Source organism: Dromiciops gliroides, chromosome 3, assembly GCF_019393635.1.
Source record: "Dromiciops gliroides isolate mDroGli1 chromosome 3, mDroGli1.pri, whole genome shotgun sequence".
NCBI lineage: Eukaryota > Metazoa > Chordata > Mammalia > Microbiotheria > Microbiotheriidae > Dromiciops > Dromiciops gliroides.
In genome coordinates, this window is record NC_057863.1 from 69,788,683 (window position 1) to 69,814,124 (window position 25,442).

Genomic DNA, 25,442 nt, shown 5'->3' on the forward strand with positions numbered 1-25,442 from the left:
ACTTTAATGCGAAATTGTACAGATATGAGATTCCGAGTCCCTGCCGCTCTCCATCAGGGTCTCTGTCCTGGCACCCTCTCTGCCCTTCTCCCAGTGCCCTCCCGAGCCCCCAGCCCCTACCCACTCCCCCTACCCGCCCTTGTCTCATCAACCTTCCATTAAGATACCTCTAGGTAGGAAGTACTTTTTAAGCCAGTACCCCTGGCAAAGAAAGGATAACGAGTCCTGGGTGAACGTCTCCGAGGCTCCAGCTTCTGCCCCAGGAGTCACCTTGTGCAGAGCCTGGTGTATAGCTGGCGTGAACTGGAAATCACCAGGAAGCCGGTGGCCAAGCTGGTTTGGCCACTCCTGGATGGGCTAAAGGAGAAGTGGTGTGTGTATAGAGGGGGGGGGTAGTGGGAGGGCAGTGGCGGCAGGGAGATGGGGACACTGGTACTCTTCCTCCAAATGTCTTGCTCAGCATTGGGGCCCCTGATGTTAAAAGGAAGGTGGAGGGGCGGCTAGGTGGCGCAGTGGATAAAGCAGCGGCCCTGGATTCAGGAGTTCCTAAGTTCAAATCCGGCCTCAGACACTTGACACTTACTAGCTGTGTGACCCTGGGCAAGTCACTAAACCCCATTGCCCCGTAAAAAAAAAAAAAAAGGAAGGTGGAGAAGGAGGCTCAAACTCTGCCTTCATTAGCTCCATGCAGTCAACTCCAAAGAAGCTCTAACTTAAAAACAAACAGGCAAACACACTTTAAGGCTGGGGGGTTAGGGGTTGACGTGGGGGAGGTGGTTCTTGAGTAGGCCAGCAGGATGGGAGAACTGTGTGCAGACTTCCCAGGTCTGGCAATTAACGATTCATGGAATGTTAGAGCTAGAAGAGATATCAGAGGTCATTCAGTCCAACAACGTCTAGATCCGGAGGATTTGCTGGAAGCTCAGACTTGGTCTTTGAGACCATAGTATTATTTAGGCAACCATGGACTCATAGAATGTTGTTGCTCCAAAACATTAGGGGTCATCTGGTTCAAATCCTTCTCTTAGGATGAAGAAACCAAGGCACAGGGAGGCACATGGGGAGTTAAGATAAAAGTTAGCTAGTTAGTTGGTCAGATAGACAGATGGAGCTGGGCACAGTGTAAAAGGCTGGAAATACAAATACAAAGAAGAGAGTTCCTACCCTCAAAAGTATTATATTCTAATGGGAGAAGACACCCAGCAGTGAGGCAAAAGGGGAGGGAGGTTGGGGGAAGAAGCAGGAGCAAGGTAATATGTGAGGGAAAAAAAGGGAGAACATAGCCAGTCTAGGGGTGAATGAGGTAAAACGTTTTTGGATTCCTTCTTTAAAATGGTGGTCTCGGGGAGGGCTTCAGAGGGGAGGTTTCCCCAGAGCGTCAAGAACTCAAATCCAGTTTCTATCACTGCAGACCCAGGGTACTGTCTACACCCTATGTAGCTTTTTAAACCGTGGGTCAAGACCCCATATGGGGTCACATAACTGAATGTGGGGGTCGAAAAATATTTGGCAACAATAAAAGATTATGTACCTTTTGGGGGGGGGAGATGGGGGTTAAGTGACTTGCCCAGGGTCACACAGCTAGTAAGTCTCAAGTGTCTGAGAGCAAATTTGAACTCAGGTCTTCCTGAATCCAGGGCCAGTGCTTTATCCACTGCGCCACCTAGCTGCCCCTATGTGTACCTTTTATATACCTATATACCTGGGGTCAGGTAAAAATTTCTCAGGCAAAAAGGGGTCTCATTTGGAAAAAGTTGAAGAAGTCCTGCTCTACACCACAGTGGTCCAATTCTTCTCCAAAGAGATGTGTTCCTACTCTCGTATAATTTCCCCTAGCACTTTGTGCTCCTCTTGTGCATTTGTCATATTCTAATTTATATTTTATTAATTTGTAAACCCCTAGTAGATTGTAAGCAGGGGCTTCTTAATTCTCTTTATATCTCTGACCTGTCTCTCCATTCTCCTCCCATCCCCACCCCTTAGCAATTAATATTGTACACATTTGGCTCATACAGAACAGGCATTTGATATGTCTTCCCCCAATAACTCATGTTTACAACATTTTCCTCACAATGACCCTGGGAAGTTGAAAGTGAAATTATTGCTACTTCCATTTTAGGAATGAAGCTCAGGCAAGTTAAATGACTTGCCCAAGAACATAGCTAATAAATGTGTTTTAAAAAAATTATTATTTGTGTGTGTGTGGGGGGCAATTGGGATTAAGTTACTTGCCCAGGGTCACACAGCTAATAAGTGTCAAGTGTCTGAGGTCAAATTTGAACTCAAGTCTTCTTGACTACAGGGCTGGTGCTCTAGCCACTATGCCACCTAGCTGTCCCATAATACATGTTAAAATCAGAATCCGAACCCATGTTTCTTCTGCTTCCAGGTCTAGTGTTTTCCCAATCCAAAATGTTGCCACTCTAATGGTGAACCTTTAATGGAGCTCTAAGTAAAAGAAAAATTAGCTGGGGGTTAAGGGTAGGGGTGGGGAGGTGGCTGGGGGCAGGAGGAGGGGGAGGGGGAGGGAAGCAATGTGCACACTCCCCGGGTTGGCAATTAATAGAATGCTAGAGCTGGAAGAGATATCAGGGGTCATTTGGTCCAACAGCCTGGAGAATTTGCTCAGGCTTTGGCTTTGGGGCAGAGATCATGGGATCATTTAGGCAACCACAGGCTCAGAATAGTGTAGCTTGCAGAGGCTTTAAAGGCCATCCTGTTCAAATCCTTCTCTCAGGATGAAGAAACCAAGGCACAGGGAGTCACAGGGGTAGTACAGAGCAATTCAACAGTCTTATTAGTGTGAGTGGACTCCAAAGTGGCTCTTCCAATCCCCTTCTAGTGGTTGGGATTTTATTTTATTTTATTTTATTTGTTGTTGTTGTTATTATTTTTGCGGGGCAATGAGGGTTAAGTGACTTGCCCAGGGTCACACAGCTAGTAAGTGTCAAGTATCAAGTGTCTGAGGTCAGATTTGAACTCAGGTCCTCCTGAATCCAGGGCCAGTTCTTTATCCACTGCGCCACCTAGCTGCCCCCGGGATTTTATTAATAATGGTGAATATGTCACCTTTTGGTCTTCTTACATGTCTGTTTCTATTTACTGTTAACCAAGCATTTTCAAATCCATTCTCTCCTTTGATTTAGTGGACAGGGCAGGTTTTTCACAAAGCAGGAAGCTGAACACTGGCAGGTTTGGTGATTGGATCAAGTAAAGAAGTCTCATAGATAAGGAGCCAGGGCCCTGAATCCCAGTGAATACAGGGCTCCTGCTTCTCTCCCTCCTGTTCCTATCTATCCCCCAAGGGATGTTTATCTGTGTCCTACAAAAGTGAAAACTGAGGCACAGAATGGAGGGAAGAATCATCCAGTCACAGTTGTATAACACAAAGCAGGCTGGATGCATTCTTACAATACCAGCTCATTGGGCTGGTTGGTTACCATGCCTGGTGTCACCATAACCCTACCATGACAGGTGGGGTAATGACCACTTATCCTCTAGTTAAGTCCACTGGCAGCCTGTGAACAGGGACGTAGTTGGGTGTAGACCCTGGTCCTCTGGACTTGAAGTCTTTGCTTCACTGTTTCCCATAAGGCTGTGTCCTAGAGAAAACACAAGGAGAGTGACCAGCCAATCAACTCCGTAGCACACCCCGCCCCCCCCATCTAAATGACTGAGAGTGACACAGGCCCAACTCTCAGAGCCTCTCCCTTCCCAACACTTCCCTGCCTAGCCAGCTGACTTTTCCCCAGGAAGGATATAGCGATCCTTAAAGGGACAGGGACCACCCCCACACAATGCTCCTGCATTGAGGAATGGGAAAAGTGAGTGAAGTTTCTGTTTGCCCCCTTGTTACCATCCTAGGTTCCCAGGGGTCCCTAGTCCATGCCTGAGGAGCCTGTAACTTGGGTGACTCAGAGACATCTCTATGACTGCTCTCCCCTCCCCGCTATGGTGGGCAGCACATCTGGGGCTGGTTCACCTTTTGCCCCATTCCATTTTGTACTTAGTGGCTTCCTTCCTCCATGTGTTCTTGCTGGCCAGCTTAGAGTCAGAGCGCTTGGTGCTTAAAGACTTCCAGGGGCTACTCAGCACTCCTGAGGTCATTGTGCACTTGGATGTAGTGGAAGAAGGTTGTACTTAATAGTCAAAGAACCGAGCTTAAAAGCCTGGCTCCATTATTATTCAGGCTTGCAAAAATAACTTCCCTCTTTGGGCCTCAGTTTCCTCAAATGTCAAATGAGATGAGGTTGGACCAGATGATCTCTAAGGACCCTTACAGCTCAAAATCTTATGATCTCCCCCTCTATTTTCTAGGTGTGTTGGCAGGTGCTGACTCAAGCCCAGACAGATGGGGGTTTCCCCTAGTATTTAAGGATCTAAGTGTAATGAGATTTCACAGTCTCCCCCACAACTTAAAACCATCCGAGTAGGAAAAGCATTAGCCTTTCAGCACTCCCTCCAGCTGGAGTTTTAGCTTATTTGGGCCCTGGTCTCTGTAGGGGAAAAACAGATGGTTGTAAATGGTTCCAATTTAGGGGTTTGGGTTAGAGATTCAGCCCAGTCTTTGGTTGGATTGTTGGTCAATTGATTTTTTAAAAAAATAATAGTATTTTATTATTTTCCAGTTACATGTAGAGATAGTTTTCAACATTTGTTTATATAAGACTTGGTCAATTGATTTTTGCATTAAATGTTAACTTTAAAGTAATGAAAAATTTTAAAATAATAAAAAACCTCATATTTTTCATGAAATGTAAGTTAGAAAGATGGAGTTCATGACTGAATTAAACCTCAGCCTTTTCTACCAACTGAGTCATTCTAGCTCCTTGACTCTTATCTTTAAAAGATAAAAAGAGGGTATGACCAGAAGAGGCCTGGTCATCTTAACAAGTTCTTCTGTCACCTCCTCTCATTAAAGAGGGGAGAGAGTGAAAATATCAAACACACAACACCCTGGAATTATGGGGGAAGGGAGAGACAGGACACATCTCTACAAGGACCTCCAAGTACATAACAGGTTGTGTTTCTTTGATCTCAGGTTTTTATTTTTATATATGTATATGTGTATATCTGTCTGTCTGTCTATCTATCTATCTTTCTCTTCTCCCCTCCCTCTTTTTCTTTGTCTCTGATCTTTCTATCTTCCTTTTCCCCTTCCTCACTCCTTCTCTCTCTATCCCTCTTTTCCTCTCTCTATCCTCCTTTCCCTCTCTGTCTCCAACTCATTCTCTCCCTCCATTTCTCTCCTCTCTCCCCCTCTCCCTCATCATCTCTTCTTGTTCTGTTTCTATTTTCTCTCTCTCTCCCTCTCTCTCCCTCTCTCTCTCTCCCTCTCTCTCTCTCCCTCTCTCTCTCTCTCTCTCTCTCTCTCTCTCTCTCTCATCTCAGTCTTTCTGTTTCTCTCTGTGTATTCTCTTTCTCTCTCCTTCTTTCTTTTCCCTTCTCTCCCTTCTTTCTCTCCCCTCCTCTCTTTCTCTCTCCCCTGTCTCTCTCCTTTCTCTCCCTCCCTCTCTCTATCTCCCCCTCTGTTTCTGTTTTTTGTTTCTCTCTACCTCCTCTTCCTCTTTCTCTCCCTCTTTTTGTTTCTTTCTCCCTCTTCCTTCATATCTCTCCCCTTTTCTCTCCTCTCCCTCTGTTTCTCTCTTCTCTTCCTTCCTCCTTGTCTCTCTGTCCTTCTCTCTGTTCATCTCTCTTGCTCTTTTTCCCTCCCCTGTCTTTCTCCTCTCTTCATCTCTCTCTCTCTCTCTCCCCCCTCTTTCCTTCCCTCTCTTTCTGTCTCTCTTTCTCTCCCTCTCTGTGTCTGTCTCTTTGATCTCCTATAACTTTCAGCTCAAGGGACTGTCTTATGCTTGAAACCTTTCTGATCTTCACTGCTGCTAGTGCCTTCCCTTCACTACCATATATTTATTTCTTTGTTACCTTGTGCTTATTTTTATTTTGGCTTGAATCCCACTAGCAGAATGACTCTGGACAAATCCCTTCCTCCTCTCAGGCCCATGCCACTGTCTTTTCTTATTTTTCTTTCTTTCTTTCTTCCTTCCTTTTTCTTCCTTCCTTCCTTCCTTCCTTCCTTCCTTCCTTCCTTCCTTCCTTCCTTCCTTCCTTCCTTCCTTCCTTCCTTCCTTCCTTCCTTCCTTCCTTCCTTCCTTTCTTTCTTTCTTTCTTTCTTTCTTTCTTTCTTTCTTTCTTTCACAGGGCAATGAGGGTCAAGTGATGTGCTCAGGGTCACACAGCTAGTAAGTGTCAAGTGTCTGAGGTCAAATTTGAGCTCAGATCCTCCTGAATCCAGGGCTGGTGCTTTATCCACTGTGACACCTAGCTGCCCCCCAAAGCTTCTTAAATTGTGGGTCGAAACCCCATATGGGGTTATGTAACTGAATGGGGGGGATCGTGAAAAATTTGGCAACAGTAAAAAGTTGTGTGGGGGCAGCTAGGTGGCGCAGTGGATAGAGCACCGTCCCTGGAGTCAGGAGTACCTGAGTTCAAATCCGGCCTCAGACACTTAACACTTACTAGCTGTGTGACCCTGGGCAAGTCACTTAATCCCAATTGCCTCACCAAAAAAACAAACAAACAAACAAAAAAGTTATGTGTACCTATTTTATATACTTATATAGCCAGGGTTGTGTAAAAATTTCTCAGGCGAAAAGGGGTCACAAGTGGGAAAAGTTGAAGAAGCCCTGGATTAGATAACCTCCGAGGAATCTTTCATCTAGAAATTTAATCCTAGGTACCAGTTTCCGTCTATGACTAGAAGGGCTGTGGTGAGAGTGTGGGCCATGGAAGCCGACTTGTCCTTCAATCCATCAATCAATATATATTAATCAATACTGAGGATATGGAAGGCTCAGGTGAGCTAGGGAGGAAGTTCCTGAGGGCAGGGGCTGTCTTCTACCTTTTTTTTTGTTTCCCTGGTTTTATTGCAGGGCTTGGTACACTGTTTAATAAATGTTTATTGGCTGATCGGGCAGAACAAAATAGGCGCAAATGTCTTGTGAGTGGGAGGAGTGCATCATGGTACTGTTAAGAATACTGAGTTTACAGTCTGAGGACCTGTGTTGCCTAGGGAAGGGAAGGGGAGGGGAGGGAGCATGCATTTATGAAGTGCCTGCTGTCTGGCACTGTGCTAAGCATGTTATAAATACTATCTCATTTGTAAAGATTTGACTTAGCAGGAGAAGTCTGTTAACCTCTCTGGGCCTTGGTGGTCTGATCTGTAAAACGTTGGGGTTTAAGATCCGAGGCTGAGGTTCAATGACTTGTCCAAGCTGGTAAATGTCTGACACTGCAGTTGAACTCAAGTCTTCCTGACTCTAGGCTCAAGACTGTATCCATTGTGCCACCTACCTGCCTCCCTTTTAATAATAATGATAATAATAATAAACTAGTATTTTTATGTGCCTACTATATGCCAGACACTGTGCTAAGTGCTTTACAAATATTGTAATATCTACAGCTGGAATAGACCTTTGAGATCACTTAGTCCAAAGCCCCTCCCCCCTGTTTTTTTGTTTTTGTTTTTGGTGAGGCAATGAGGATTAAGTGACTTGCCCAGGGTCACACCACTAGTAAGTGTCAAATGTCTGAGGCTGGATTTGGACTCAGGTCCTCCTGAATCCAGGGCCGGTGCTCTATCTACTGCGCCACCTAGCTGCCCCCTCCCCCCTGTTTTTATGAATGAAGAAACTGAGGTCCAAAGATGCTCTAACTTGTCCAATGTCATCCAGGTTGTGATAGAGCTGAGATTTGAACCCAGATCCTCTGATTCCTAATTCTGTCTCTCCTTCCACCGTATGATACTAGTCCAATCCCATCATTTTCTAGATGAGAAGACTGAGGCTCAGAGAAATTATCTAACTTGGCCAAGGTCATACCGATAGCAACAGTCAAGATTTGAACACAGGTCTTTTGTTTTGTTTTGGCTTTTTGGTTTTTTGGTGAGGCAATTGGGATTAAGTGACTTGCCCAGGATCACACAGCTAGTACGTGTCAAGTGTCTGAGGCTGGATTTGAACTCAGGTCCTCCTGACTCCAGGGCCAGTGCTCTATCCACTGCACCACCTAGTTGCCCCCTGAACACAGATCTTTTGACTGCAGGTATAGGGTTTTCCTCATTCCATCACCTTACTTCTTCCTCCTAAGATAGATCCTAGAGTCCTTTGGATCTTTCCAACCTTTTGTCCTGTATTGTATTTCCCCATGCTGGATCTTCTGCAAGCCCATGGCCCTGGCTGCTCCTCTCCTCCTCTTCTCCCAGTTGAAGTTCTAGGAGAGTGGGTTGGAACCATCAGGGCCCATGTTTGTGTCTTTGGGTCCTCTAACGCAGAAGCTCCTTAATCAATGTCTGGATTCTCTCACATTTATTGATCCTTCTCTAATTGTGGTGCTTCTGCACCTCCCAAGAGCACTTAGGAGTGGGGCTGTATATTCTAGGCATCTGGGTCTGCTTCATCATCCTTCTCAATGCTGGCTCCTGGAGGCCGGGCCGGTGGGGTCTCAACTTTGTATCTCTCCTGTTGCCCCTCTCTCTCTGGCACCATGATCTGCACACTGTATGTAATGACTAAATGTTAGAGGGAGGAAAGAAGGAAAGTGAGGGAGGAAGGAAGGAAGGAAAGAAGGAAAGGAGGAATGGCAGGAGGGAGGGAGGAAGAGAGGGAAGAAGAAAAGAAGGGAGAAAAGGAAGAAAGGGAGGGAGTAAAGGAGGAAAGAAGGAAGGGAGGGAGGAAGAGGGGGAAAGAAGAAAGAAGGGATGGGGAAGGAAGGGAGGAAAAAAGGGAACGAGGGAAGGAGGAAGGATGGAAGGAAGGAAGACAGGGAGAGATGAAAGGAGGGTGGTGGGAAGAAAGGCAGGAAGGGAGGGAAAGAAGGGATAGCGGAAGGGAGGGAGGAAGAGAGAAAGGAAGTAAAGGAGGGAGGGAAGGAAGGGAGAGAGGAAAGAAGAGAGGGGGGAGGAAAGGAAAGAAGGAAGGAGGGAGGAAGGAGGAAGAAAGGGAGAGAGGGAAGGAGGAAAGAAGGAAAAAGAGAAGCAAAGAAAAGAAGAAGGGATAGGGAAAAGAAGGGAAGAAAGGAGAAAAGAAGGAAAGAAGGAAGGGAGAAGGAAGAGGGAAGGAAGGAAAGAAAGATGAAAGGGAGGAATCAACATAAATAACTTATAGATGCTTGGAGTTCAGAGTTGGGACTTTAGACTTCTTTGTAGGCTGGTATAAAGGTCCTTGCACACTCAGGGAGTAAATGACAGACTGAATTGACTGAAGTGTGTTTTCTGACTTAATAGACAGCTGGTGGCTCAGTGAATAGAATGTTGGACCTGGAGTCAGAAAGACCTGAATTCAAATTCAATCTTAGATACTTCCTAGTAATGTTAAGTCACTTCCATCTGCCTCAGTTTTCTCACCTGTGAAATGGTAATAATAATAGCCCTACTCCCAGGGTTATTGTGAGGATAAAATGAATTAATATTTGTAAAAGCCCTTTGCGAATCTTAAAGCACCATTTGAATCACTCGTTGTTAGTGTTATTGTTAGTAGCTGTGTGACCCTAGGTAAGTCACTTAAACTTTCTCAGTCTCTTTCCTAAAATGAAAATTGTACTAGCAGCCTTCTTTCAGGGTTATTATATGTTGTTCCTCACAATAACCCTGTTCCTTGAGTCCAAGTTTGGTGCTGGCCTTGAGTGCAGCATGTAATTAATTTAGCAGACACACTTTCCCTTCCCTCTAGGAGTTCATATTCAAAATAACAGGGCTGGAGAAGAATTCAAAAATAAAAATAACGTCACTTGACATTTTGATAAGCTTTAAAGTTTTGCAAAATGTTTCACATTTATTGTCTTATTTTATCCTCACAGGTCTTGTGAGGTAGATACTGTTACCATCACCATTTTACAGATGCTGAAACTGTCTCAGAGAGGTTAAGTGATTTGCCTAGGGCCACACAGCCAGTAAGCATCTGATGAGGGATCTGAACCCAAGAATCTAGACTTCCAAACACAAATGATCTCATACAAGTTAGGGGTTGGGGGAAGGAAACCATTCATTTGGTCTAGTCTGGCTCCATTCACATCTTCCTTTCATTCGAAGGAGGCAATCATTGAACTGAATGGTAGGGAAGTCCTGGCATGGGGCCGGGCATTCCTAAGGAATCTGAACATCATTGGAAGTCTGACTCAAGTCTAGGGTTGTTGAGTAGAGGACCATTTAAAAATATTACCTCCTCTCCCCTCCACCTCACCCACACACAGTGTGACTCTTATTCAGCATAGGGGCTGGACTTGTGATTTCATTTATATAGGGGAGGAAGAGACTTCTCAGGAAGGGAAATTCCTTCTACTAATACAGGTTGGCAACTTCTCTTCAGCTTCTAGTCTTTAGTTAGCAAGTCATTAAGAGCATTGAAAGAGGTTAAGTGAGTCGGCCAGGGTCACATAGCCAATATATGTTGGAGGAGGTTTTGAACTCGGGTCCTCTTGGCTTCAAAGCCTCTGTGCATAAGGACATTCTCCATTAATGGAAAAAATGCACAATAAGAAAAGGAAAACCATTTTGAATTTAATCGAGTTTTCAAGTGGATTTGTATTTTATCAGTCAATAAAATCTACATACATTTGAACAATCATATGCATATGTGAGATGCATTGATATATGCAACATATGAGCAACACAGTCTATTTTTTACTATTCACCTCATAGAAGGTATGTTTGATTACTGGTCATACTGAGTCACGTTGCTGATTTTTTTTAGGTTGCATGAGGATAATGCTCAGTTTACATGGGGATTTTTAGCACCTTTGTCCTAACTTCTCAGCCCTCCCCTCCAACCTCCCTTCCCTTCTTCCCAGTGTCTGCAGGGTAAGCTGCCTCTGTAATAGTTTACAGAATACTGGAGCTAGACAGGACCAGAAAGATCATTTAGTCTAACCTCCATCTCCCTACAAGCCGAGAGGGGCCAGAATGTTGTCCACGAGGGACAGTGTATGAGGCCCTCCCAACAATGCTGGCTTGGAGTTAAGCCATGAAGTGTCCATGTGTGTTTTTATTCAGTTACAGTATTGAGGCTTTTGAAGGACAAGAACCATACAGTATCCCCACCCTGCCTCCTTCCCCATTTGGCTAACCAGAGACAAGCTAGCGGTGTTCTCTTTCCCAGAAGTGACAGGGGCCTTGGAGAGGATGGGTCAGGACCAAAGAAGGAGGGAGGGGAGAGACGCTGTGTCTTTCCATGCTCTGGGACAGTGGGACCCTAGGGAAAGGACGGGGCTGAGCCAAGCCTCTTGTTATCAGTGGAATCAGGTGTAAGCCAGCTATTTGCTCATTTTCCGATGGTTGAACTGAGGAGGAAAGAGCCATTTAGATTTCAACAATGCAGGCTTCCTGTGTTCCCAGGAGGCAGGAAATCACCCCCCCCCCCCAACCCCTCAGCCCCCACCACCAAAGACAAAACATGTGGCAGCCCAGCTGATGACTGAGCTGGGTGGGGCTTGTGAAGCTGCAGTATTACCTGAGAGTATATGCTCCTAGGGTCATTTCAGGCAGAGTCCCAAGGGAAGGGGAGGAGAGGGGAGAAGAAGAGAGGGGAGCAAAGAGGAGGAGAGAAGAGGGAGGGAGGAGAGGAGAGATGAGAATGGAGGAGGAAAGGACTGTGGAGGGAGGAGGAGGAGGAGGAGAGGAGAGAGGAGGAGGAAGAGGAGGAGAGAAGAGAGGGAGGGAAGGGGAAAGGAGGAGAGAAGGGGAAGGGAAGGGGAGGAGAGGGGAGGGAAGGGCTGGCCTGATGTCTCCTCCCTGCTTTTCTCTCATTGTTCTCTAGCTTTCCAAGGGTCCTGTTTATTTACGGTTGAGGTGTTATTGTGGTTGAAAGAACTGATTTACCTCCATCAGTTGTTCTGTGCCTTCCAGGGTTTACCTCGAATTCCTGGGATAAGAACTTTGTTTTATATGGGTTTGGGCTCCAAGAGCTCTGGATCTGAATCTAAGAACCTGAACTTGGGCTCTCATCCTTAAGGGCTGCGCAGCCTCGACAAGTCCCTTCTCTCTGGGGTTCCAGTTTCTTCATTTGTAAAAAGAGGAGGTTGAGGGGCAGCTAGGTGGCCCAGTGGATAAAGCACCAGCCCTGGATTGAGGAGGACCTGAGTTCAAATCTGGCCTCAGACACTTGACACTTACTAGCTGTGTGACCCTGGGCAAGTCACTTAACCCTCATTGCCCCACAAAACAAACAAACAAACAAAAAACAACGACAAAAAGAGGAGGTTGGATTAAGGCCTCCTTGACTTGAATGTGCTCAAGTGTCCATGCTGTGGGCCTGGCATGTTGTCATGGGGGAGGTAAACTTGGGTAACCCAGTTGTTGGTTTGAGAAGGGACTTCTGGCCGTCCTTCCCAAAACGGGTATTCCCCAGATCTCTGTGGTTTTCATAAAGGGAATGCCATCGAACCTCTTCCCCTTTTATAAGCCACATCTGTGAAGGGAAAAAGACTCTCAGTTCAATTCACCCAACATTTATTAAATGTCCATGATGGGGAGGCCCCATCTTAGGTCTGAAAGTACAAATGCACAATATAGCTTCTCTTCTGGACTGGTTTATAATCTAATAAAGGGACGGCATATACAAATAAGGGCCAGCGGGGGCAGCTAGGTGGCCCAGTGGATAAAACACTGGCCCTGGATTCAGGAGGACCTGAGTTCAAATCCAGCCTCAGACACTTGACACTTACTAGCTGTGTAACCCTGGGCAAGTCACTTGACCCTCACTGCCCTGAAACAAACAAACAAAAAAACCAAACAAATAAGGGCCAGCTAGGTGGTGCTGCAGTGGATAGAGCACTAGGCTTGGAGGTAGGAAGACCTGAGTTCAAATGTGGCCTCACTTACTAGCTGTAAGTCAGTCACTTAACCTGGGCAATTCACTTCACCTGGTTTACCTTAATTTCCTCATCTATAAAATAAACTGGAGAAGGAAATGGCAAACTACTCCAGTATCTGCCAAGAAAATCCCAAATGGGGTCATGAAGAGTCAGACATGACTGTACAACAATGTACACAAATAAAAACTATGACTTGAGGGCGAGTGAGAGAGTACAAAGGAGAGAGCTGGGCAGAGTATTAGGAGAACTGGAAGGAGAGAAAAAAGTCACTTTTACGTTGGGTTGGGGAAAGAGGCAGGAGAGGATTGATGCAGGAGGAGGCTCCTGAATTGGGCCTTGGAGGAAGGTAGGGACCTCAACCGATTACAGAATGGCAGAATTTGAGATACGGAAGAGAATCACCTCTTTGGCCATGTAATCCAGGAATTTCAACTATACCATAGCTGACAAATACCTTTCCAGTATATGTTTGAAGACCTTGGAGGAGGGGTAGCCCACTCAGATGGTTGTTTGAGGGGAACCCATTCCAAGCTCAGAGGTCTAGGCATGAGCAGATTGGGAAAGTTTGGAGTGAGAATAGAGAATGGAGGGGAGGGGGTCTTGTTTGGCTGGAACATGAATGGGAATACTATGAGATAAGACTGCTAAGTCAGGTTGAAGGCAGATAATGATGGGCTTGAAGGGTCAGCATCAGTACTTTATATCCTGGTCAGTAGGTGATGGAGATTTTGAATAGAGGAGTGAATAGAAAGGTGTTTACATTAGGGACGTGATTCAGGTGATGTACAGGGATGGATGGAAGAGAATAGATTAATTATAACTGATGTGTATGTTTAATGCCTTGAGGTTTGCAAAGCTTTTTGTGTGTAATATTCTTGTTGGATCTTCACCCTGATCCTGTGGGGTAGGTAGTATGGGTATTATCTTCCTCACTTTACACTTGAAGGCTTAGAGAGGTTAAAGGAATTTCTCAGGGTCATATAAGTTAGTAAATAGAAAGGGCAGGATCAAAACTCAGGCTTTGCTTTACTCCTTGTTTGCTGCTCTTTCTACACTATACTGCCACTCAGAAAGAATAATTGGAAAGCTATTCCAATAGTCTGGGCAAGAGATGAGGGGAGGAGGGAACAAGCATTCACTAAACACCTACTGTGTATCAGGTGTTATTCTAAGCACTTTATAAATATTATTTCATTTGATTTTCACAACCTTGGGGGGAGGATGTTGTTATTTTCCTCATTTTACAGTTGAAGAAATTGAGGCAGAGGTTAAGTGACTTGCCCAGGTTCACATAGCTAGTAAGTGTCTGAGGCTAGATTTGAACTCAAGTCTTCCTGACTTTAGGCAGAGTGCTTTCTTCACTTTACCACCTAGTAGATGAGGACAAACACTAGGGTCTTCCCCTAATCCTCTCCCCATTGCAAATGGAAGTGGAGAAGAGGAACAGATGCTAGTTGTATTGAAGAGGTAGACTCCACAGGGCTTGTCAACTGATTGAGTGGGTGAGGAGAAGGGTGAAGGGAGTCAGAGATGATTGGAGGTGAAAAGTCAGGGGAATTGGGAAGATGGGTTATCAAAAGGGTTGCTGAAGTTAGGGGGAGGGCAGGTCTTCTCTGTGTTCTCTACCCCTGTGTTTCTCAACCAGTGTTTATTATTGTTTTTCTTTTAATTTTTTCTTTCTTTCTTTTTTTTGTGTATTATTGTTTTTCAACTTTTTATTAGGTGATGGTTATCATACTGCCTGGCTTGTAGTATTTATTGTGGTTGTTGAGTCATTTGATTGTGTCTGACTCTTTGTGACTCCCTGGACCACAGCGTGCCAGGCCCTTCTATCCTCTGCAATCACTAGGTTCATGTTCCTTGTTTTCATGACACTATCCATCCGTCACTTCCTCTACCGTCCTCTTCTCCTTTTGCCTTCAATGTTTCAGGATCTTTTCCAATGAGTCCCATCTTCTCATCATGTAGTCCAAGTATTTAAGCTTCAGTTCCAGTATATGTCCTTGCAGTGAGTAGTGCGTAGTAAGCACTTAATAAATGCTTGGTGGCAATGGGAGTGACAGTGGTGGTGTCAGGAAACCCTGGGTTTTCTCCTCTCTTGAAAGAGGCAGAGGTGGTAGTGATTATGAAGGGAAAAGGAGGGAAAAGCAAGGATGGCGGGTGTGTGATTAGGGTTCGGGGTGGGGCCAATGGACTTGAAGAATAATAGAGCCAGTGAATGAATGGGCAGCAGATGGCTAGATTCACAGCTTGTTCAACTAGGGTGAGTGTTTTAATTAAGTGTTGGCAGGATCCTTCCTGCCCCCCTGTCCTGGGGCGGAGTAGATGCAGGGGCTCTTAGGCTGGATGGCTGATGTGTGTACTAGGGGGCTGGCTCTAGGGGGATGAGTACAAGTAACTCGTGATCCGGGGGTGGCTGGCTGGCTCCCATTCCTACTTCTGGCTTCTACTCCAAACTAACTCTGAGTAGGTAGGTAGGGAATAAGCATTTATGTAGTGCCAGAAACTGTGCTAAACACTTTTTTAAAAAAAAATTATTCGTTTATTTATTGCGGGGCAATGAGGGTTAAGTGACTTGCCACCCAGGGTCACACAGCTAGTTAGGTGTCAAGTGTCTGAGGTCAGATTTGAACTTAGGTCCTCCTGAATCCAGGGCCAGTGCTTTATCCACTGCACCCACCACCTAGCTGCCCCATAACACTTATTTTTAAACAAACAAACAAACAAAATATCTCATTTGATGTCCTGGCAGGTAGGTGCTGCTATAATTACTTCCATTTTACAGATGAGGAAACTGGAGCAGACAGGGTTAAGTGACTTGCTCGGGGTCATACAGTTAGTAAGTGTTTGAGCCTGGATTCGAGCTCAGTTCTTTCTGACTCCAGGGCCAACATTCTATCCACTTTGACACCGGCTACTGCACTGTGCTAAGTGTTTCAGATACAAAGAAAGGTAAAAGATAGTCATGGATCTCAAGGGGTTCCCAGACTAATATGCAAAAAACCCAACAACGTACAAACAAGCTACATACAGGATAAATTGGAAATAACCAATGGATGGGGTTGCCCTAGACTTAAGGGGGGTAAATTATGCTGAGCCAGGATATTCTGACCTTATCTCAGCATTCGGTACTCCATACACAGTAGTTGTTTATAACTGTTGAATAAATCACTGGATGGTTGGATGCCTGGTCATGCTTCTCATCCCTGGAACCTGAACCCCAGAGTCCAATTAATCTGACCCCTCAGGGTCCCAGGTGGTTGGTTCCCTATGGGAGCAGCCAGCCAGTCGGAGGCGGGCAGGTTGTGTTTTTTGCGATGGATCACGGGTGGTGTTGACTTCCCCCCTGGTGTTTCAGGTCTTCCTGGTCAGGCTTCCAGATTCTCTCACATTGTTTTGCTAGCTCAACTTTGTAGACGGTTGCTTCAGATGGTGCCCTGAAAGCTGTGGGACAACAGAGTGGAACAGGAGGCAAGAGGCAATGTGGTGCTGGAATCAGGCAGAGTTTGGGGGGGGCGGTCCAACTCCCATCTCTACCAGGGTGACCAATGCCAAATCCTTTCCTCTGGTTGCACCTCAGTTTCTACATTTGCTACATGAGGGAGTTAGGCTAAATGGTGTCCAAGGTGTTTTCAAATTCTAAATTCTATGATCTTCTAATTGCGAATCAGACATCAGGGAGAACCTCCTGACTCTTGGGGGTGTGAGGAAATAGAAGCAGCTACTTCTGGCGACCTCCCAGGATGAGCGAGCCCTCCTTATTGGTCTAGGTTAGGGGAAGGCATCCTGTTTGAAGGCAAGGGGAGAGATGAGATAGTCTGCCTGACAAGGATCCTTTTTTATTTCCTTCATTCCACACCCAGAAAGAGGGACTCAATCACTAAGCCTGCCAGTGTCAGAGAGGGAAGGTCAAGTGCTGGGGATGGGGGTGGGGTGTAGTGAGGGAAGAATTCTGAGGCATGCCCTGGAGTGTCAAGGGGATGGAGAAGAACCAAGCAGGGCAAGGGTGGTGCAGTGGGGTCAGAAAACCTTGCTCAGCAGTATACGACCTTGGCCAGCTGTAGAGCTGAGTCACAGAAACTGGACATAGCCTGGAAAATAGTTGTTGGAGGATAGGGACCAGGGCCAGGGCCAGGGTTAGGTCCTCGTTACACCCTTCCAGGTTACACCCAATACAGCCTTTCTTTTTCTCTCCATTCTCTTCTTCTGGACAATACAGAACAGCCAAAGCCCTAGTGCTAGTGCTGGGTCCTGAAGAAGAGAAGAGAGGGACATTGATAGAAGACCAGGGGCCATTCCCCAATACATGAAGTGGGCAAAGGACTTGAACAAAGGACATCAAATTCTCAAAAGAAGAAATGTAAACTATCTTTGGGGGCAGCTAGGTTGTACAGTGGTTAGAACATCATGCCTGAAGTCAGAAAGACCTGAGTTCAAATCCAGCCCCAAATGCTTACTAGCTGTTTGACCCTGGGCAAATTACTTCACCCGATTTGCAAACCACTCCAGTATCTTTGCCAAGAAAACCCCAAATAGGGTCATGAAGAGTAGGACATGATTGAAAAAAATGACTCAACAACAACAAATTATCTGGAACTATATGGGAAAGTGACTCCAAATCATTAATAAGAGGCATGCAAATTAAAATAACTGAGGTTTTATCTCATCTCTATCAAATTGGCCAAGATGATAAAATGCTCAATGCTCAAGAATGTGGGAAATCAGGCACACTAATAAGTTATTGGTGGGACTGTGAATTGACCCAATTATTCTGGAAAATAATTTGGAATTATTTGAGAAAAGTTACTGAACTGTTCAAACCCTTTGACCCACTACTGAGCATTTATACTACAGAAACCGAAGACCAAAAGAAACCAGAATATCCATAAAAGCACATTTTAAGGGGAAATGAAACCAAAAATAGAAACTAACTAACTAATTAATTAATAGATAGATAAATAAATAAATAGAAGACAATGTAGTACTTTGAGGTTTACAGAGCATTTTGCATTCATTTGATTCTCACAACAACCCTGTGAGGTAGATGCTATTATTCTCCCCATTCTAAAAATGAAAGAAAAGAGAAGTTAAGTTACTTAGACAGGGTCACACAGCTAGTAATATGAATATAGTTAATGTGTCCTAAAAGAGAAAACTATGAAGAATTCTGAAAAAAAAAAACCCAAAATAAAACATGGGAAGACTTGCATGACTACAGCAGATGAGCAGAACTAGGTGAACAGTATACACAGTAACTACAATATTGTAAACAACACTACAGAAAAGCCACTTAATTCAAAATAAGTGTAATGACCAATAGGGTATCCAGAGGTCAGGTGACTCATTCCAGCTGTCAAATTATTCCAGATATCATATGTGAACAGTTGCCTTATTGGTTAGTTTTGCTTGACTGTTTTGATGTGTTTATGGGGAGGGTTATGGGATGGGGTGGGGTGGGGAGAAGGAAGAGTGTACCTAGAAATAATTGTAATGTTAACAATAAGACGATAAAATTTTTAGAGAGAAGTGAAGAGGGACTGGTGAGCTTTTCCAGAGGGGCTATGATAAGCCAAATTGTGGCTTAGGAATTTTCATCAAGCTCCTGGGCATAGGACTGGGGATTGATTGGTTTCTGAGAGCTCACCTTAGCTCTAGTAGCATTGTCTCCTATTCCACAACGTCCCCATTTTCTGTCTCCCAACGCCAAACAACCAGGGCAGGAAACCTCACCTCTCCACTCCTGAGCCTAGAAGGAGAGGGAGAATGACAAAATGCCTTTGCAGAGCAACTGGGCTGTGGGGCTGGGCCCTCGAGGAACTGGGGGTGGGGGCTGGGGGCCCAGGGTGGGCTGGGCAGGGCTGGGGACATTCCAGGCAGAGGGGAACCCGCTAGGAAATTTGATTCCTGCTTCTGGCAGTGGGAGGGTGGGAAACGAGACCTGTAAGTGTCTGAGTGTACTGTGGGGCAGGCAGCGGCCCTGCGTGCATGTGCCTCCCAGTCTGTGACCAGGTGCCTACCTATGGGTAGCTTGTGTGACTGTGTGTGGCGTGTGGCTCCCAGGTCTGTCCTTGGGTCCCTCGGAGGGGACTGGCTGGGTGCCCCTTGAACTTGTGAGTTTCTCGGCTGTGCCTGGATTTTCTCCCAGCCAAACTGAGCCCCAGAGGAGGTGGAGGAGGGGAGAGGGAGAGCGGAGAGAGGAGTGGGATCCCGGGGCAGTTCTGGGTTGGCTGGCGGGCCGGGGTATAGTCTAACCCCGAGATGGTGGAGTGGCTGCGGGGTGGGCAGCTGCGGGCGGCCAGTGGCCGGGCGGCCTGGGGTGTGTGGGGGGCGGGCCCCATACCTGAGGCCCTCGGCCACCTCTGCTTCTGGCCCCCGGCCAGCGTGGGAAGCTGGGCCCCCTCCCCTAGCAGCAGCAGCAGCAGCAGCAGCGGCAGCAGCCGCTGCCGCCGCTGCCAAGACGCTCTCGGCTCCCTAAGCTGCGCCCGGCAAGGGGCTTGTCCGCCTGCGGGGTCTCTGATCGCCCCCACGGCCCTGGGCTCCTCGGGGGTGAGCTCCGACCAGCCATCCTTCATTCATTGCTCCCCTGGCCCCCCTCCCCATTCGGCGCTCCCCGCGCCCCGCTCCCCTCCCTCTGGCTCTCGGGATTGCGGGCAAGGGTGGGAGGAGATTTCTCCAGAGTTTCCATTTCATAGCTCGCGGCTACAAACTTTCTTTCTGTGTCTCGCTCTCTTGCAGTCTGCAGCTTCTCCTGTCATCGGAAATGCGAGGCCAAGGTAAGGGGGCCGGGCGGCCGGAGGCGAATTCTTGGGGAGAGGGCTGGGCTGGGTTCCTCTGGACTCTGGGGGAGACGGAGGCAGGCGCCGGGGGCGGTGCCCAGGCGGTCCCCCTCCTTCCTTTGTTTATGCTAAACGGCCCGGGGATGGGAGGGGGAGTGAGGGGCAGGAGGTCAAGGTGAAGGCCACTCCACTGGAGGCTGGCAGCGGCCCAGAGGCTGGGGGGCTTCCTAGCTGCGCCCGGCGTTCGGGGGGCCTTGTTGCCGGAGGCAGAGACTAGGGGGGAGGGAGAAAACTGGAGGGGGGAGGGGGGAGAGCAATGCCTTGGTTCTCTGCTACTGGGGGAAGGGTCGCCAGGGGAAAGGAAGATGGAAGGAGGGGGGCTCTTGAGGTGGTATTTCTCCACATTTACTAGTGGGGAGTTGGACCGGGGGGTAAATGGTCAGGAGGCAAGTCGCACCTCTTTTAAGTAAAAATGGGTCCTGTTGAGTGACTCCTCCCCCAGGTGCCAGTTTGGGTCAGCCAAGCCTTGAAAAACTCAAGTGTGGGGAGCAGAGAGCCTGAATGGGAAGGAGAGAGGAGGGTGGGTAATGAGTGGATAGGTATTGTAAATCTCTTTGACCTCTGATTTGAACTCTGTTCCAGCTACTATATCCAAGCTCCTCAGTTTCCCTATAACATAAAGGAAGCCTATACACCTGCAGTGTAAGGGAGGAGAGAAGGGAAGGGATCCGTTTTCCAGCCAGGTTGCCCACTACCCTATTTCCCATCTCCACTGGCTTGAGACAGGAGGGATTGATGGACTAGCTGTTTGTCTCTATGAGGTGATGACAGTGTTGATGCTGGAGAGGCGTTGACAGGGAGATGGATTATGGCACTTGGGGTAGCTTGGAAGGAAATCTTCCTGAAAGGTTGCACCACCCTGTCTGGTCCTGCCCCTTCCCTTATCTTCCAATACAAGCTCAGTGTGTCCCCTCTTGCCTTTACCTGACCACCTCAAGCCATGTGCAAGCCTCACCTACCTTCCAAAGTAGGAACCTGCCCCCAAGAATATGGTAAAGAGAGATTTATAGGAAAGGGCAAGTAATATGGCATTTCAAAGATCTGTATTGGGCAGGTGTGGACTCTGTTGCTGGCACTTCTCATACTCAGAGGACAGAATGTGCCCCTTGGTTCTCAACTTTCACTGCCCAGCCCTTCCCTTCTTGTTCAGAGGTAGGAATGTATCTCTCATTTCTCCTAACATGTTCCTCTTTTCTCCTGCCCTTTCAGAACAGTCTCTCCCTCTTAACTTCCCAGTCTTCCTCTTTGTCTTATCTCCCCTAACTAATCCCCCTTCATGAATCTGGGTGCACCTGTTTCTTTTGACTTTATGATGATAACCCAGGCTTCCCTTGGTCCCTGTCCTGTCACTCACCCTTAGTCCTTCCCAACCCTCCCCTTCCTCCTGCTACTTCCTAATCAGAGGAAGATTTTTTTTTTCTGACTCATTCCTACTTTTTCTCCTTTCTTCTCCCCACCTCCTCCCATCCCTGGTGCTTTGGGAGAGAAGCAGGTGAGGCTAGAGAAAACAACTTCTAGACAGCGAGGGGTATGAACATCCAAGAAAAGCAGGGTAGTCAGAATATACAGATATTGTCTGGAGGAGGCACCTGGAGAGAGAGACCAACAGACCAACAGTCACACAAACTGCGTATTTTAGAGGACCTTTCTATCATGGGAAGGCAGACTCAATAGTTTTCTGAATTCTACCCTGGCTGACAAATTTATTTCCAGAAACCATAGTTCTCTTAAGGCCCTCTAGTTTTTGCTCACCCCCAGAAGAAGAATCTTGAACGATCTCTTTGGGGCCTGGCTCTTAGAACCAGCATCTTATAAGTCTTAGAAAATCCCTTAGAAGTCCCTAGTCCAGGGCCTTATCTCTGGAACTTATACCCACTCAGACAGTTCGAGGGAAGTGAGTGTCTTTTTTTGGGGAAGAGAGTTTCTCATTTTGAAAACTATTCCCCTTTCTGAGAGTTTTCTTGGTAGGGAGATGATATACTTTAGTGTCATCCTTACTTAATTGCTAGCAATTTATTCTCTGTGGCCACTGTTTGGTGCAAAGAGCACAGGGTCCAAGCCCCGGAGCCTGTTATGCAATGACTGGACAAATCTTGTTACCTCTCAGAACCTCAGTTTCCTCATCTGTAAAAGAGAGGATTAATTGTACTTGCACTATCTGCACCATAGGATTTGTGAGGAAAGTGCTTGGTATAGTATCATGTAAATATGAACTGTTATTACTGTTATTATTTTCCATTCTGCTAAAATTTCAACCCACTTCTACCACCTCTTTTAGGTCACTGATTGCACCCCATCCCATGGTAACCCCCCAAATTGCATTCTGATACATCTTCCCCCTACCTCAAAACTGTCTTTAGGATTCAGCTCCATGGCACCAAGAGGGAAACTGAATTGCAGAGTCTGGAAGTATGTAGAATTGAAGATAATATTCATGTAGACTTATACCCTTTTCTTTCCTTTCTACTGGGCTGCCTTGTTTAATTTTAGTAGGCGGTTCATCTTTTAGGATTTTTTGAGAAGGCAAGAACTTGGACCCAACCTGGTACCACCAGCTAGGGTACAGAAATTTTGGTCTATCACTTTAAGTATATACATAGGTGAAGGGATGGGTCTTAGAGGGAATAACAGTGGATAGGAGAGAAAGAAGCAACAACCAAGAGTCAGATAATAATATTTAGAAGGTGTTAGATCTCCTAGTCTAGCCTCAAATCGGGAAATGCTGTCCAGAGAGGGAATGCATCATAACATTTGGAAGAAAACTTGGACAGGCTCTGGTCCAGCCACTTCAACCTACAGACAAGGAAACTGAGGCCCACAGGCAAAGTTTTGTATAAGGGCATATGGGCCATAAGTGGTAAAGCTGAGATGTAAATTCAGGTTCTCTAGGCACCAAACCCAGTAATCTTTTGCTCAGGTTCACCAGGTTCTTAACTAGCAGAGGTTCCAGATGTCTAAATCCTATGCTTCATCAATCATACAACATTGTTTCCTGCTTCTCCCTGAATAGCTCTATGCTCCCCTCCTCTTCCCCAGCCTTTAACTCAGTCCCTATTTGGGAAATGCCTTCTGCCCCTGGAGTAATCTGTCTCCCAGCTTTAGAAATCTTAAGTAAGTCAAACGATTTAGATTGGAAAGGATCTTGGCTATCATTTCATCCAGTCGCCTCATTTGACAGGTGAGGAAACTGAGGCTGAGAGAGTTGAAGCAGCTTGCCCAACAGAGCTGGGATTCAAAATCAAGGCCTTGTGTTCCAGTTAGCTCCTGTTTCCTTTTTTACCTTCCTGATCCTGTCCTGGCAGAATAGGGGAGGGGTGGGGGAGTGATCAAAGGTAGGTCATGGAGGGTAATGGGGAGAGGTTTGTGTATTGGGATGGATGCAACTGAGTCTTTAGGTTGTTAAGGGGTCTCCTGCATTGATCATATCCCGTTTCCCAACCATTCATCTTCAGCAAAAGAGATCCGCATGGTTTTCTGTTTCCTATTCCTACATCTTGTCCTTATTCTCATCTCTAAACTGCACCAACCCTTATGAGTATTTGACATGCATACCTAACTGGTTAAAGATTTCTATTTTCCCTAGCCTGGTCCAGTGGACCTTATGAGTCACTTGGCTTGGATTTGAATTCTGAATCGGACACTTACTAAATGCTGTTGTGACCCTCCATGACTTGTGACAAGTCCCTCTGAGACTCAGTTTTCTCCTTTGTAAAATGAGTATGAAACTAAGGATACTAATTACATAGTTGTTCTGAGGAAAGCACACGTAAACCTTGAAGTACTATGCAAATAGGGTCAATGATCATTTATTTTATTATGTGTATAGGACTTTTTTGTTTATTTTTACCTATTATTTCATTAGTGTGGAGAACTAGAAAGTAATTTTTAGTCTTAGGGAGTCACCTGGGGGCATTGAGAGGTTAAGTAGCCTGGGGGTAATATAGTATGAATAAGAGTCAGGATTTGAATCCAAGTCTTTTTTCTTCCCCTGACAGTCTGTTAAATAGGACGCTACATTGTTCCTCTTGTTTGACATATATACTGTGTTTATTTCTCCATCTTTATCTATCCTTCAGGCATTTCCACACCCTTTCCCCAAAAATATTTTAAGAAGAATATTAAGAAAAAACATTTTTCCCTACAGAATTCTTCCTCACCTTTTCTTGTCTCCTATCCACTCCTGCCCGACTATTGTTAGCTAAGCTCTGTTAAGTGGAGCGTACCCTATTGATGCCAGGGCAGACAGAGTTAAATGAAAGAATCCAACAGCTGCTTGTCCCAGGCAAGAGTAGGGAATGAGGAAAGGGAAGACATAATCTGTCCTTACACCTTTATCCCTGCCCAACTTCCTCTCACTTTCCTTTTCCCTAATCTTGCTTTCTTTCTCCCCTTTCTCTTGGTCTAGGGCTGCCAACCCAGAGGAGAGACAAGAGATGAATAAAGGGGCTGTAGCAGCCGCTTGTTCAATCTTTTCCAGACCAAAGGTATTTTGGTCTTGAGAGCTGAAAAGAAAAGAAATGATACATGTAAACTCATATCTTTCATCACTTTAAAATCATGTCCTTATTTGTCTTGCCCCTGTGTCTCAAACAAACATGCATTCAGCCTTCCTTAGTCTTTTCTTTCTTCTTTATTTTTCAAATAGTCTTTAAATGTATGCAGCAAGGAATAGTAAAGGAAGAAGGAAGTTTAGTTGTGGATTTCATCGGACTTTGCTACAGATTGCCCTGTAACTAGGTACCAGTAATTGACTCCTTCTGAATAAATGGAGATGAGCAGCATTATGGCAAAAGTTGCCTGGGGCAGTATGGATCTAGCTGCCTCTCTCTAATGCCCTATTTGGAAAAAAAAAAAAACCCACAACAAACAAACAAACAACAAACCAAGACAAAACAAAAACTCCAGAGGAAATTGTGTCTTTATCTCCCAGCATCATGGCATCTAAGCCTTTAGAGGGCAGGGACTATGTGGGTCATTTTCTTTGTCAGAACCTACTACAGTGGCTGGCACATAGTAGGCACTTAATAAATACTTATGATTGGCCGACTGCCACAGTCTTATAGTAACTCACATTTATGTCTCAATTTGTGGTTGCAAAGCACTTTGTCGAATGTGACGCTTTTAAAATAAGGATGGATTTCCTCACTGTTAGGATGTTCTTCCTCGAAAAACAGCGTGACTAATAAATAGAGGCTGGAAGCTCCTTATTCACTTCTTCCTGTAATCCCCCTTTTTCCCCTGAGCAGAATCATCCTGGTTTTCTTAACCTGGCTGATAGATCAAGAAAGATAATACTAGAGATAAAGAGCCCCTTAGCTAGGAGAGAAAAAAAAAAGATCCAAGAAAAAAGTAACAGAATGGTGAATGAGTTTCATCCATATGAGTACCCTGCTGATCAATGATGGTGGCTCATGTCTCTGAAGATGCTTCTGTCTTTTTGGGGGGCCTGTTTTCATTGCAGCTGGGGGATGATGGTAGTGACATAGACTGGGGACCCCCAAGAAGAAACTATTTCCTGTCTAGTGAGGAGGAAAAAATACCTAGCAGGCTTGGGATAAGCCATAAACCCTGCCAGTGTGGGACTGAGATTCCCTCCCTCCCCATACCTGTTGAAACTCCCCCTCCTCCTCTATCAGAGAAAGGAAAATGGTCCTTCAGGTGTTGGGGAGTAAAGCAGGACCTCAAGGGGTTGTAAGGTAGGAAGTCTAATGAATGTCTAATATAGTCTATATTTGTGCACAC

At 45.9% G+C, this 25,442-nt stretch overlaps 1 protein-coding gene across 1 annotated transcript in view; it reads left to right on the forward strand.

The window, feature by feature from the left end:
* Window positions 1–25,442, forward strand: part of TNS1 (tensin 1) — a 284,132-nt gene that overhangs the window by 19,427 nt on the left and 239,263 nt on the right. The window contains exon 3 of the mRNA XM_043991711.1: window positions 19,600–19,637. Within this exon, the coding sequence (XP_043847646.1) occupies window positions 19,600–19,637 (38 nt within the window). The remainder of the gene's footprint in view (window positions 1–19,599; window positions 19,638–25,442) is intronic.